Source organism: Helianthus annuus, chromosome 4, assembly GCF_002127325.2.
Source record: "Helianthus annuus cultivar XRQ/B chromosome 4, HanXRQr2.0-SUNRISE, whole genome shotgun sequence".
Lineage (NCBI taxonomy): Eukaryota > Viridiplantae > Streptophyta > Magnoliopsida > Asterales > Asteraceae > Helianthus > Helianthus annuus.
Genome location: NC_035436.2, coordinates 32,883,260 through 32,896,588, shown reverse-complemented (window position 1 = coordinate 32,896,588; position 13,329 = coordinate 32,883,260). Strand labels below are relative to the sequence as shown.

Sequence of the window (13,329 nt, the reverse complement as noted above, 5' to 3'; positions counted from 1 at the left end):
TTATTAACTTTAGTTAATTAGATAAGTGGCCATCGTGAGATGATATTCTATAAATTAAGCTATGTAAATATTTATTACCTGGGCACGTGTGTTTTAATCACATCATGAGTGAACAGTTCATCAAGGTGAAAGTGCAAGAACTCTGAGGCGGGGGATTAAAACCAGTTATAAAAAAAGTTGGAGCCTTTGCCTGCAAATGTGGATAACCTTTATCCGTGTTGGTAATTTTAGTGTTATCAATGTGACTAGTGATCTTGGATTACTTTGTCGATCAAGTCGAATCTTTTTTTTATTAATTAGTCGAGTTAGGTGATGCAAAAGTACGGGCTTGACTATATAAAGCAGGATAATATATACTTGGGCCCATCAGTAGTTAAGTGCAATGATCAACTTGGGCCGATTTTCATTTCATGTGTATTATTGTCTAACATGGTTTTTCATCAAACAATGGGCTAAGTGCATTGATCCAATAAAAATTCAATCCTTTGTATCACTGTATGTGTTACGGTGATTGGCATCAATTGATAGAATCTAATTTAATTAGATGTGGATATAATTTATTTTGATAAAATATTGGATTTGAATTTTAGTGATAACCACCCCAATAAACCGTCGCATATTTTTTGGCAATAAAACTGATTTGTTCGAACTCTGGCTGGTACAACGTATTCTCACCAAAAAGAAAATTCTGCAAATCTGATTCTTGAAGAACAAAGTTTCCGTTTAAACTTTTGATAGTACCATCAAATAGTTTGTTCTAATTGTGATCACACGACTCTTCATTCAATCCAAGTTGCCTTCGTATTATTTTATTTTCTTTGTTCTTCAATATCACCAACAAAGAACAAACTATTTTCATGGCTTCAAGTGATTCGGTTCGTGATATGTCAAGTAAATTCGCAAAGTTGGAAAAGTTCGAAGGTCAAGACTTTAGGAGACGGAGAAAAAAGATGCACTTTCTGCTTACAACTTTGAAGGTCGCTTATGTGCTCTCTACTCCCTTTCCAAAAGAGGTGGAGAATGAACCAATTGATCAAACCAGGAAAAGACTCAAGTGGGAAAATGACGATTATATTTGTCGCGGTCACATACTCAACGGAATGTCGAATGCACTGTTTGATTTCTACCAAAACGCAGAATCGGCAAAGCAATGTTGGGATTCACTCGAAACTAAATATATATGGCCGAAGACGCTTCAAGTAAGAAATTTCTTGTGAGCGATTTCTTTAATTATAAAATAGTAGATTCTAGGCCTATTATGGAGCAGTATAATGAGTTGTTACACATTTTGGGTCAATTTTCACAACCCGATATGAACATGGATGAGTCGATTGTTGTTTCTACAATAATTGACAAATTTCCACCTTTGTGGAAAGATTTTAAACATACCCTAAAACTGGAAGAGTTATCTTTGGTTCAATTGGGTCATATCTGTATTGAGGAGTCACTTCGGGTTCAAGAAGATGACAAAACCAAAGGAAAAACTCAAGTATCATCATATGTTAATGTTGTTGAACATGATGGGAAACCCGGGAAGTTTAACAAATTCAAAAATTAGAAACGGAAGTTTAACCGTGATCATAAACAACCAAATAAGAAGGTGAAATCGACTTGTTGGGGATGTAACAAGGTGGGACATTTTAAAAAGGATTGTCGTGTGAAACTCCCGGGAGGAAGCCAAGGTTCGAGTGGAGTCGGACGGAGCGGCTCCAAGGACCTTCTTACACAAACCGGTATGTTTTTTGAAACTATTTCTAATTCGTTAGAAAATATATCTACCGACAATAATTTTATAATACATAATCTGTGTCAAATATGGGATGCCATGGTTTTAATATGAGTTGGTGGGCCATGAAATTAATTTGGAACAAAAGCTTAATGGTGGCTCATGTGCTAAATACGTATTTTACCCTTTGAATCATTCACACATTTTAAAGTATGGTGGGTCCATTAAACTGAAGGATATTGAAAGTCCAAATAGAAATCGGCCAATGGAATCTTTGTTAAAAAGACCGAATATGGATAAAAGTTGTCCAATGGGCCGTTACTTAACTGATAACAAAAGTCAGTTTGTGGGCTAAGATTCAAATGCACAATGTGATAATTATTTTGGCCATGTTAATTCAAAATTATCGGACAATCTTATTAATTCGAACTTAAATTTGAATTGTAGTTGTTGATGCAACAAATACAAGACCGACGATAGTAGCTAGGCTGGTTAGGCAAAAGGTTTGGAGGGTTTCGGTTTACCTAACGCAGGTCGTGGGGTCCCCCCATGTTTGCAAGACGTGGAGAGAGGTTCACTAGTTATATTTGTTGATTGTTCAAGATCTTTGGCTGAAGTATGCTCATCCTTTGAAACAAGAACAGTTGAGTTGTGTGTGTTGAATGTGAAGAAAGGAGACTTGTATGAAACAAGTGCTCGAGAAGGAAGATCAGAGATCTCAAGGGAATCAGGGCTGATCGGAATGTCTGTAATGCACTAAATGGAGTGTTATTTATAGAGGAAGATATCGCCCAAAGAGGAAACCTTGGACTAGTGAACCCTGCTTGCAGTTGGAGACTTACCCATTTTATGGTTGAACGGTTTGGACATGCGGATAAAAGGTTGTTCTCTGTGCACATGCTCTCTTTACGGCTGTGAGAGAGCTGGACAAGCAATCAGTGAGGTGATGGTTTACTGTTTACATCTTTTTTGCTGTTCACCTGAGTTCACGGGTTTTGAACCCTTTAATCCTTCAACCTTCCAGGTGTTTATATACCTAAGTCATTTTATTTAGTCTTGAGCTACCCCCGTTATCAGCCCCCCAAGTCAGAGGTGTTTGGGAAATGAGCTCAAATACTTTTGACTTTATTTATTTGTATTTCTTAAAGACTTGAAGGCTTGAAGGGTTCGTTACGGTTGAGTTTTTTGAAATTTGAATTTTGACAAGACGGTTGATATGACAGACGACGGTTTTTGCAGAAGGCAGTTTAATTAATTGTCGTGTAATCATAACCCCTATTAGCCTTATTTTTCCATTTATTATCAAAATAATCACCAAACTTTCTTCATTTTCTCTCAAGTTTCCTTCCATATCTTTCTTTCCTTTGTCCAGGTTAGTTCTTATTTTCGTTTTTTTTCTTTCTTTCAATCATAACTTATGGGTGCTCGTAAGGATTTAGCCGTAAGTTATTCTTGTTTAACCCAAGAGGAAGTAGAAAATTTTTGTACGGAATGGGGGATTGGGATGAAGTTTAAACCGGTTGCACCGGCTACTGAGGTTTCGATCGATAAGTGTCCCCCTGGTTCCATTGCCCTCTATTGTCGCCATTTTAAATTTTCGAACCTCCGTCACCCCTTTTCGAACTTTGTTTTGAACGTATTAGAGTATTATCGCGTATCATTTGGCCAGATTCACCCTCAGGGTCTGGCTAGGGTTTTGCACTTTGAAGTTTTATGTCGGGTTTCCGGGTATGATCCCACTCTTTTATCCTTCTGTCGCTTTTTCCGGTTGACCAAGAATGGTGACTAGTTTACATTCGAAACATCTCAGGTTGATATTTGTTTAATCTCATCCATGGTTTCTAGTCTTGGTATTTGGAAAGACCGGTTTTTCTGGGTTTCTGATGAAATTGTTCCTTTTAAGCCTGTTTGGAGGCATCCAGATGCCGTTTTAAATGAACCTGAACCCTCTGCCTCTGAGATAAATACCCATTTTCTTGAAACTCTTAGGGAGTACCCTTCAAGGGTTCGTCCCTTTCCCGAGCACTTACTAGTTTTGTTGGGTCTCAGTAAGTTATGGGACAAACGTGATCGAGATCCAGTCCTTATGAGAGATGGGCAGGGTATGCATTTGTCTTGTTGTGCTATTATGTTCTTATTTTTTCCTTGCTTATATATTTCATTTTTGTTTATTTTTTAGTTATGTCTATACTTGATTTTATTAAGAGTGATGATACTTTCGGCGTTGTGTTGGGGATGCAGCGGCTACTCCGGGTAAAGACGCAGTTGTTAGGGGAGCCGAGCAAAGGTTCGAGGGTTCTGGCTATGTGAACATTCCCAATGTTAAAGGTTTCACGAAGACTCCGGGTTCCAAGGTTTCTGTTCGTCGTTCAAACCGTCGCTTGAAAGGTGCTGATCAACCCTCTGGCTCAGAGGCCATTGACATTAGTGATGACATTGAGGTGTCTACAGAACAGGTTCTTGAGGTTGATGTAGGAAAGGGTAAGGAAAAAGAGTTAGTTGTTTCTAGGAAGAAGAAGAAGAAGCTGGTTAAGAAAGGTTCCACTCCTAACATCCAGGGTTCATCGGGCAAAAGCGTTGAAAGCTTGGAGGGTCCTAAAGCTGAAGAGGTTTATGTTCCCAACTGGGATGTGAAGGTTGGGGATAACTTCAAGGATCCAGCTGTTTGTGTCGAGGTGCTAGCCCATTTTGCTCCCCCTGGTGTTCGGAGTGCGATTTCTAAGATGGAAGCTGATCATTTTATTTCAAGATTGATGCTAAGCTCCTGCAATCTTTCGGCCCTGTTGGTTGAAGGTCTTACCCATTTTACAAAGGGTATGCAGGAGTATGAGGAAGCTTCCAAGAAGAAGGATAAAATGAAAGCCTCTATGGCTGCAATGAAGAAGGAGGTTGAGAGGTTCTCTAAGAAAGAGGAGGCTTGGGTGAAAAAGGTTGGAGAGTTGACGAGGAGACATGAGATTGAGGTTAACGACCTTAAGAAAAGTTTTGAAGCTGATCGGTTGAAGCTGAAGGCTAATAGGGAAGCCTTGGATGTTCAGTAGAAGGCCTTTGATGAAGAGAAGGAAGGTTTGAAGGCTTTGGTTGCTCAATCCACTGGTGATAACCAGTGGCTTATTGAGCATGGCTTTCATCAAGTTATTACCTAACTCCTTCACTCCAAGGAATTCAATTATGCTCTTGGAGAAGTCTACACCAAACTACTAAACTTGGGAAAACATCAAGGCCTTATTGCTGGTTATAAACTTCACGAATCTGGTAAGCCCTTGGAGCAGTCTTCCATGTACCGTCCTAAAGCTTCTGAGGTTTTCAAAGGGTGCGTTCAACAGATGGAGAGGTTAACTTGCACTTGTTTTGGTAAACCTCTTTCTGTCTTACAGGAGCTGAAGCCGGATGGGATTAATGAAAAAGTTTGTGCTAAAGTGCTTGACTCCCTTTCGAGGAAGCGTTCTCGTTCAGGGGATAGTGAGGAGACCTTTTCGGGAGAACCTGATGCTTCCAAGGATGCAAGCCTCGAAGGTTCAGCAGTTGGGGATGATGGTGTTACCAAAGCCAAGAAGTCGAAGAAGGCCATGAAGGCTAAAGGTAATGGTTCTGGGGCTTCTAAGCCTCCTTCTGATGTTTGTACAATATTTGTAGCTTTCTTAGCACCCTGAAACAATTTAATGGTTTGTATGTTACTTTGAACAGTTTTAGGTTTTGCAGAAACACTTAAGGTTTTTGTTTTGTGGTTGTGGTTGGCCTTAGTGGCTCTTTGAACAATATCTATGTTTACAAACCGTTAAGGTTTGTTTTAACTCTTCTGAATATTTTGAAGCCTTTAAAGTTTCTTATGCTATTAACTTTTTACTACTTGCCTTATGTTGTGGTTTTTTAGTGTAACACCCCGAAAATATAAAACATTACAAAAGAATTATATAGTGCATAATAAACAAGAATAAGCTAACTAGGATAAATAACCTAGTTAGTTAAGAGTCCTGTAGTAATACATAAATGAGTTAAAAGCCAAAGATATTAACTAAACAAGAATGGAGGGGCCTAGGTTGTCAAATTGAAACTTAAATTACTAAGTTAGTAAAAATAAAAACAAAATACCCCATTTTTGGGTCCCTGGTTCGATCAAAAGGCAGGAGAGGGCGATCCCCACTCTCAAAAACCCTAACCTTCACTAATCTCTCAAATTGAAGGCTCAAACCAAGTTAAAATCGAAATCTGAACATAGAATCGTGATCACTTCGTCAAGGGGATCATAAGGTATGTAAAATTTGGTTGTTTTGATTCGATTCAAGTCTCTAGCATATGATGAAAATCGAATGTTAGCTTGATTTTGATGTTGTAATGATGAAAATAGAGGAGATATGATGTCTAGAGACAAACCCTAGGTGAATTCTTGTTAAAGCCTTGCATGCAAATTGTAAGGTCCATAATCACCATTTTAGGTGATTAATGTGTTAGTAGAAACTTGATAAACACTAGGATCAAGACTCTTGTTTTAGAGTAAATTGAAATTATGAGATGATCTCAAAAATTATTGATGTTGAAATATGTGTATATTGTCTAATTGAAGTTAGTTTGAGTGATAATTTCAAGTCATGAACTTGGTTTAGATCATGTAGAAATCTGAACCGCTAGATGTTTGATAAAACGCCTAAAAGGGGGTTAAAATGTTAAAGGTTGGGTAAAAACGCAGATTTGACTATGTTAAGAAATAATGCGTTAAAGCTTATAAAAAGGGTTCTAAATTTGTTATGAATTGAACTCTTTAGGCAAGGAATCCGGGACGTCAAGCGGACACGCCAGAGGGGATAACCGTGGAAAAGGTGTGCTTTAAAGGTACGTGACCTTAGTCTCGTTAATTATGCATATTTATTTGGGTTTAGAGTATACTTAAAGTCGTAGAGTAATAGATACGTTTGATGCGTCTTATAGTGACGAAGATCACTTGACCATCAAACGGGTCAAAATAAAGATTGAGATTTGGATTTGATTTGTTGATAATGTGATGGTTTTCACTAAGTAGTCAAACGGGTCGAATTGATGTAATCCAAAGGACCATAGAGATAATAAATAGAAAGTCTTGTATGTTGAAAGGTGTTGGATTGCACCACAATTACGAAATCGTCCATGATACTTCTAGTTGTGAATCCGGGATATTGGGTCAAACTATGGAAGTAAGTTGTAAATGTTGCTCGAAACGGAACATTTGGATTCCGCATAGAACGAGCTCTTAGTTCTAAGGGAACACAAGGTCACGAATGGCGTAAATATGCTAAGGTTATAAGCCCGGGATATTGGGTAAGCATGCCAAGTGTATTAAGAAACTAAAAGTGGTACAATGCAACCATTGTTAATGGGTTGGATAAACGAAACAAGGAAATCGGGGACAAATCGTTGGCATCTCGGGTTCCGTGATGTGAAAATTTCATGGTTAGATCCGAGATTTTATTACGGAGACATAGGAAAAAGAATCGGTAAAAACGGACTAGCGAGTAAAAAGTTATGATAGTTTAAAGTTAGAAAATAGTGAAATTTCGGGGCTAGGCAGATGTGCAGGAAATGAACCTGCACCTGCTGGGAAACCGCCTCCCCCGCGGCACGCGGAGGGAGACCATGAATCTGTCGCGACACGCGGGGCCCTCTCGCGGCCCGCGTAAACTTATTCGAAATCTGTCACGGGGCGCGACAGACTACAAAGCTGAAATTTTTATTTTTCTTTGTTTGTTTGATATTGGAACTTGATTTCATACCTTCTAATGTCGTCAAAACTAACAATTGATTTGGTTTTGACCTTAGGTGATGATGGGATCTAACCGGATGATGATCAAGTGTGCTACTCAAGAACCGAACATACATTTTGAAAGCTTCCGCTTTATTATAACTTTATCTAGACAAAGTTGTTATTGTAAACGACTTGTTAATCACGTTTTGAATGTTTTAAACTAGTCGGTAGTTGTCTAGTAAGTGTCACTTGAAACTTTGTTATTTTGGTAGTTATGTAATCTAAGGTATCTTTTATCATATAATATTTAAAAATGTAAACGGGTGTTACATTTAGATGTCGTTGTACTTTTTGTAAAGCGGCTTTGTGGGATGTTTGTAGCTTGAAGCCGTCGAGGCTTCCAGTGACTTGATGCCTTGATTTGTATTTCTGATTTTGGGTTGCATACAACCTTTTACTATTGTGTTGTTGTGTTGCCCCTTCAGTTATTCTTGATGTTTACGAAATTGTCTTTGTTGAGTTGTACGACATAACACCTATCCTATTTATCACTTTCCTTAGTTTGATTTTGGTTCGTAAGCTTGTTGACCATAATTTACTTTTTATAAGTTTTCTAAGGCTTAAGGAAAATTTGTGAAGGCTGTTCAGACCCGTCTATGAGAAAAGTTTATTTTCTTTGATAATTTTTCAAGTCTTATTGAGTAGTATTGATTTAGGAACTCACCCCTTATATAGGTTCATTCAACCCTTGAACCTATTGAGCGATATGGCCTGGGAGCTCATCCCCTTACATGGCCCTTGCCATGGAGTTTTTTGCTAGGTTCTCAACATGATCTTAGGATAGAAAGACAAATTTAATAAAACATCATCATTCATTCAAGAGATATTGTTTTACAAAAAGTGGACATGGGACAACTCTTGAAATACAATTCTTGAAATACAAACTAGGTTTTCTTGATCAGACATGGAACCTTTTAAGGGTCTTACCATTCCATTGTCTGGGAAGCTTTTTGCATTCCGCGTTGGCCAGTTTATAGGATCCACCTGTATGTGCTTCAAGGATTGTGTATGGCCCTTCCCACTTTGGGCCCAGTTTTCCTTGGTTCTCTTTTTTACTAGCCTCATTGTTTCTGAGTACAAGGTCTCTTGGCTTAAAACCTTCATGCTTGACTCTCGTGTTGTAATAAGCTTCCATCTTTTGTTTGTATTTGGCTTCTTGGATGGCAGCCTAATCGCGTGTTTCCTCGAGGAGTTGCAAGTTCAACATGCTCTCTTTGTCGTTGCTTCAGGATCCATGTTGAGTGTTCTTTGAGTCACAACTCCTATTTCAGCTGGGATCACGGCTTCTGATCCGAACACCAAGCTGTAGGGTGTTCTTTTGTGGCTTGTTTTTTCCGTTGTTCGTATAGCCCACAGAACGTTTGGCAACTCTTCGAGCCAATTGCTTTCATGCCTTCCTAATCTCATTTTTATTCCTTCAACAATGCTCCGATTCGTTCTTTCAACTTGGCCATTTGATTATGGGTATGCAATTGAGCTGAATACCTGGGTTATTCTGAATTCTTTGCACCAAGTGCTAAAAGGCTTCTCAGCGAATTGTTTCCCATTATCTGTGACCAAGACTCCCGGCAGCCCATAGCGACAAATGATGTTCTCCCAAACGAAGTTAATGACTTGTTTGCCCGTGATTTTTGCAAGTAGTTTGACTTCAGGCCACTTGGTAAAGTAATCTATGGCCACTAATAAAAATTTTACTCCACCCTTGGCTGGTGGGAATGGACCAACAATGTCCATTCCCCATTTGTGAAATGGCCAAGCTGAAGATATTGGGACAAGATCGTGTTTAGGGCTCTTGGGCACCGGTGCATGTATTTGACAAGCTTCACATTTTCTTAATTGCTCGGTAGTGTCTCGGTGTATTGAGGCCAAAAATACCCGAGGTTCATTAGTTTAGCAACCACTGTTTCTTGCTCCAAAATGAGCTCCACATATCCCTTCATGAACTTCTTTGACAAAGTGTTGGTTTTGTTCCGGGCCAACACATCTCAGTAAAGGTGCAATGTAACCCTTTTTGTAGAGGATCTCATCTTGCAACACATACTACCTGTATTTGATTTTAACCCTTTCAGCCTCTATTTGGTCATCGGGTAACTCACCATTTTTGAGGAATTTCTTAATAGGAGTCATCCAATTGGGGCCTTCTTCGGTGATTACATCTTGAACCTCCAATTCTTCAATCAAGGGAGTTTTCAGTACCTCCACCAATACCTTTTTGGTAAGGTGGGCAAAGGTGAGAGAGGTGAGTTTGCTTAAGGCATCAGCTCTCTTGTTTTGAGACCTTGGGATTTGCTTAATGGTACACGTTTAGAATGTGTTCATCAACTCCTTAGACTTTTCTCTATACTTCTTCATATTGGGATCCTTTGCAACATAACTATCATTGACCTGGCTTGACACGAGCAACGAGTATGTGAAGACTTGAAGCTTTTGATCCTTCATTTCCTTGGCTATCCTCAAGCCGGCTATCAGTGCTTCGTATTCAACTTCATTGTTGGTGGTCTGAAATTCAAATCGAAGAGCATATGTAAATTCTAACCCTTCAGGGTTGATCAGAATGAGCCCAGCTCCCGACCCTTCAACGCTTGAAGCCCCGTTGGTAAAAAGCTTCCAGGCTTCAAGGTCAAAGGGTTCAGCGGTAGGTGTGTTAACTTCCGTGATGCCTTGTTTTGGGACTTCCACAATGAAATCAGCCAAGACTTAGGCTTTGATGGCTTTTCTTTGAAGATAGGTGATTTTGTGTTCACATAGTTTCACGGCCCATTTGGCCAATCGCCCTGAATTTTCCGGTTTTTCAAGCACACTCCTAATGGGTTGGTCGGTGACCACTTGTATAGGGTGTGCTTGGAAATACCTTCGAAGCCTTCTAGCCGTTTGGACTAGGGCTAGAGCAAGTTTTTCCAGAGGAGGATACTTGATCTCTGCCAATTTTAAAGTTTTGCTGAAGAAATAAATGTGTGACACCTGTGTCACTGTGACCATCAAACAAATACCAAACCAATGAAATATTGTGTTTCATACTTGGGATTTGTATAAATATGTGTATCATTTGCACATATCAATTCTTGTTCGATTTCGGGCTTTAAATCGCTTTCTGGAAGGTTATACGCGATCTGACGCGTAAATATAACCAGTTTAATGCAACAAACACTCTGAAACAGTGACATAGGCTTAAGATACCTTAAATAACCTTTACATAACTTAGAAATAAGTTTTGGATGGTTTGGTATGCCGAAAACAAGTTTTGTTCGCTTACAGGGACTAAATTCGACAAACTATGAAAATATGCCGATTTGTACTGTAACGAACATTCCGGAACTTCATCATAAGTTAAATATGCCATAAATATCCTTTATATAGCTTAGAAATAGGCTTTGAGGTGTTTGATGCGCAAAAATAAACTTTCTTGATCAACAGGGACTAAAAGCGTCAAAAAGTGCATAAGTTTGCATTTTCGCGCATATCTTACGTTCTGAATATATCCCGACATCCAAAAATTTATGTAAGCATTAAAATATTTTCTTTTAGTGTTTGGCATGATAAAATTCCATTCGTCGCTTAATTTGGATCGTCTTTGCGTTCGTTACGACTTCCGTCATAATTTACCGAATAACGCAATCGTACGACCAAACGAACCAACATCTGACATATTTTTGACCATCTTTCATGTCCCCTATACTTAGGCATCATTTTAGAGCCTTGAAAATGGCTTAACAGGCCTTAAACGCTTCAAAAATGGCCGTAAAAGCATGCAAGGACTGAAACTGCAATTTATGAAACTTGTTTGCTGATCAGAAAGCTCAGGTGGCCCGCGTAAGCCCCCCTTAATCCTTACGCGGCCCGCGTGAGATCACCAGATCTGCACATAATCATTTCCAGCCTGTTTCCAGTTGTTCTACCAGTTTTTCCCACTTGCAAATGGTATTTCTTGAATCTATGGACTGGTATTTGAGTGCCCCTTGTATTCTATACCATGTGCCCAAGTGGATGGTTGAGATTGAAGCTCGATTTTCGATAAACGATCTTAACTGTTCAAGGAAATCTATAAATACCCCCAAGCTTCATTGTTGCAACTCACACAAATCTGATCTAATGTGCTCTAAGTTGAAGCCATTGCTTCATACCTGAGCTATTTGGATCAAGATTTGCTTGTGGGGACCCTTTGTAAGTATTCCTTCGTTCTTTTCTTTTGTTTTTATCGTTAAAGTCAAACTATGTTTGACTTTCTGCATTGACCAGTTTATGGTCAATGCGAAGTTCGTTTGAACTTCATAACGTGAGCGTAATCACGATGGTTATAGTCCCTAGTGACTATACCTACTGATTACCACGTTATCTAGGCTCAGTGACGAGTCGTAGTTTCGGCCAAAATGCGTATTCTCGCGTATTTTGTGACCAAACTACTCTTGGGTATCAAAACCGTTTGTTTTGATACCAAACCTGTTTTCTAACTTAACTAAACATGTTTTAGCATGTTTAGCTCGTCACTTTAGGTTTAGTGCTTATATAGAGTCGTAAGTCAAGCGGTATAAACAACCACTTAGACTTTCGAACTAGACCCGTTTGGTTGATCATTAGGATCCGACCAAGCATGTTTAGTGACCATGGTTGTATGGGGAATAACCTTCTGAGGTTATACCTTATAGTCACTTCGTTTAAGTAGTTGTATGATAGGTAGTTTATATGCCTTAGGAAAACTACCAAAATACCCCTTTTTATTCATAATTGATATTTAAGCATATGTAACCCAAACTTTTGTCATTTAACTGACTATGCAACATAATTAAACATGTTTAGGCATATAATACTTTTTATAGGACTAGTTAGGCGGTCCGAACGCGTTTTACGCGAACGACGCGTTAAAGTCGCGTAAGCTACCTAAACGGGTCGTAATGGGTCGTAAGCACTTAGAATAGGTTTCATTTTAGAATGTAGTCTTTGTTAAACCATATCATATGAGTTCCAACACTCATTTGGTTTACGAAACCTCATCCTATCCGATCTCCCGATTTAGGTCCGGTTATTTACATAGTTACCTATATTAGGTGCCGTTTGATTCCGTGATCCCTCTAGCTTTGCTTGGTTGTTGTTCAAGACTTCTAAGCACCCTCAAGTGAGTACATAGCCCTCTCTTTTACTGTTTTCAAAACTGTTTTGGGGTGGAACACATGTGCCTACTTGTTACTTTCATGTTTTTCATATCATATACTTGCTATGTTCTTTAGTACACTATTAGTACATGATTTCATTATGTTTTGCTATGTATGTGCTCTTAACATGCTAGCACATTGATTTCCGTACATTACATTTTGTCGCATATACTCATCCAGCATATGGACACATTGTTTTACATCTTGAACCGTTGTAACCGTTTGACTATGTGAACCGTTTGTAACCGTTTGTGAACCGTTTGATTATGTGAACCGTTTGTAATCGGTTGATTATGTGAACCGTTTGTGACCACTTGACTATGTGAACCGTTTATAACCCTTTGATTGACATGAACCATTTGAAATCTATTTGAACCGTTGGGATTAGGGAAGTGATTAGGTAACGGGGCGGGTGTAATGTGTTAAAAGCATGGTGGATACGCCGCTGGTACTTCCTATATATAAGTGCTTTTAATACATTATATATTGTTGCGTTATCTAGGTTGTCACACCCCAACCGATGGCGGAATCATCGGGGCGCGGCACTAGGCGAATCAGATTGCTCAAGAGAATCCATAACAACTATATTGCGATAATATTTATTACATTTGTCATCCCATACTAACAAACAATACAATCACGTAAGTTATCACGGATTTCTTGTCCTCTCGAACAATTCA

General features: G+C 39.0%; 1 protein-coding gene across 1 annotated transcript; it reads left to right on the top strand.

Annotated features, from left to right (window-relative positions):
* The first annotated feature begins 857 nt into the window (after positions 1–857).
* LOC110933145 lies at positions 858–1,558 on the top strand. Its single transcript, XM_022176382.1, has 2 exons — positions 858–1,199; positions 1,268–1,558. The coding sequence occupies exons 1-2, from the start codon at positions 858–860 to the stop codon at positions 1,556–1,558; spliced, it is 633 nt and encodes a 210-aa protein (XP_022032074.1).
* Positions 1,559–13,329: the final 11,771 nt, after the last annotated feature.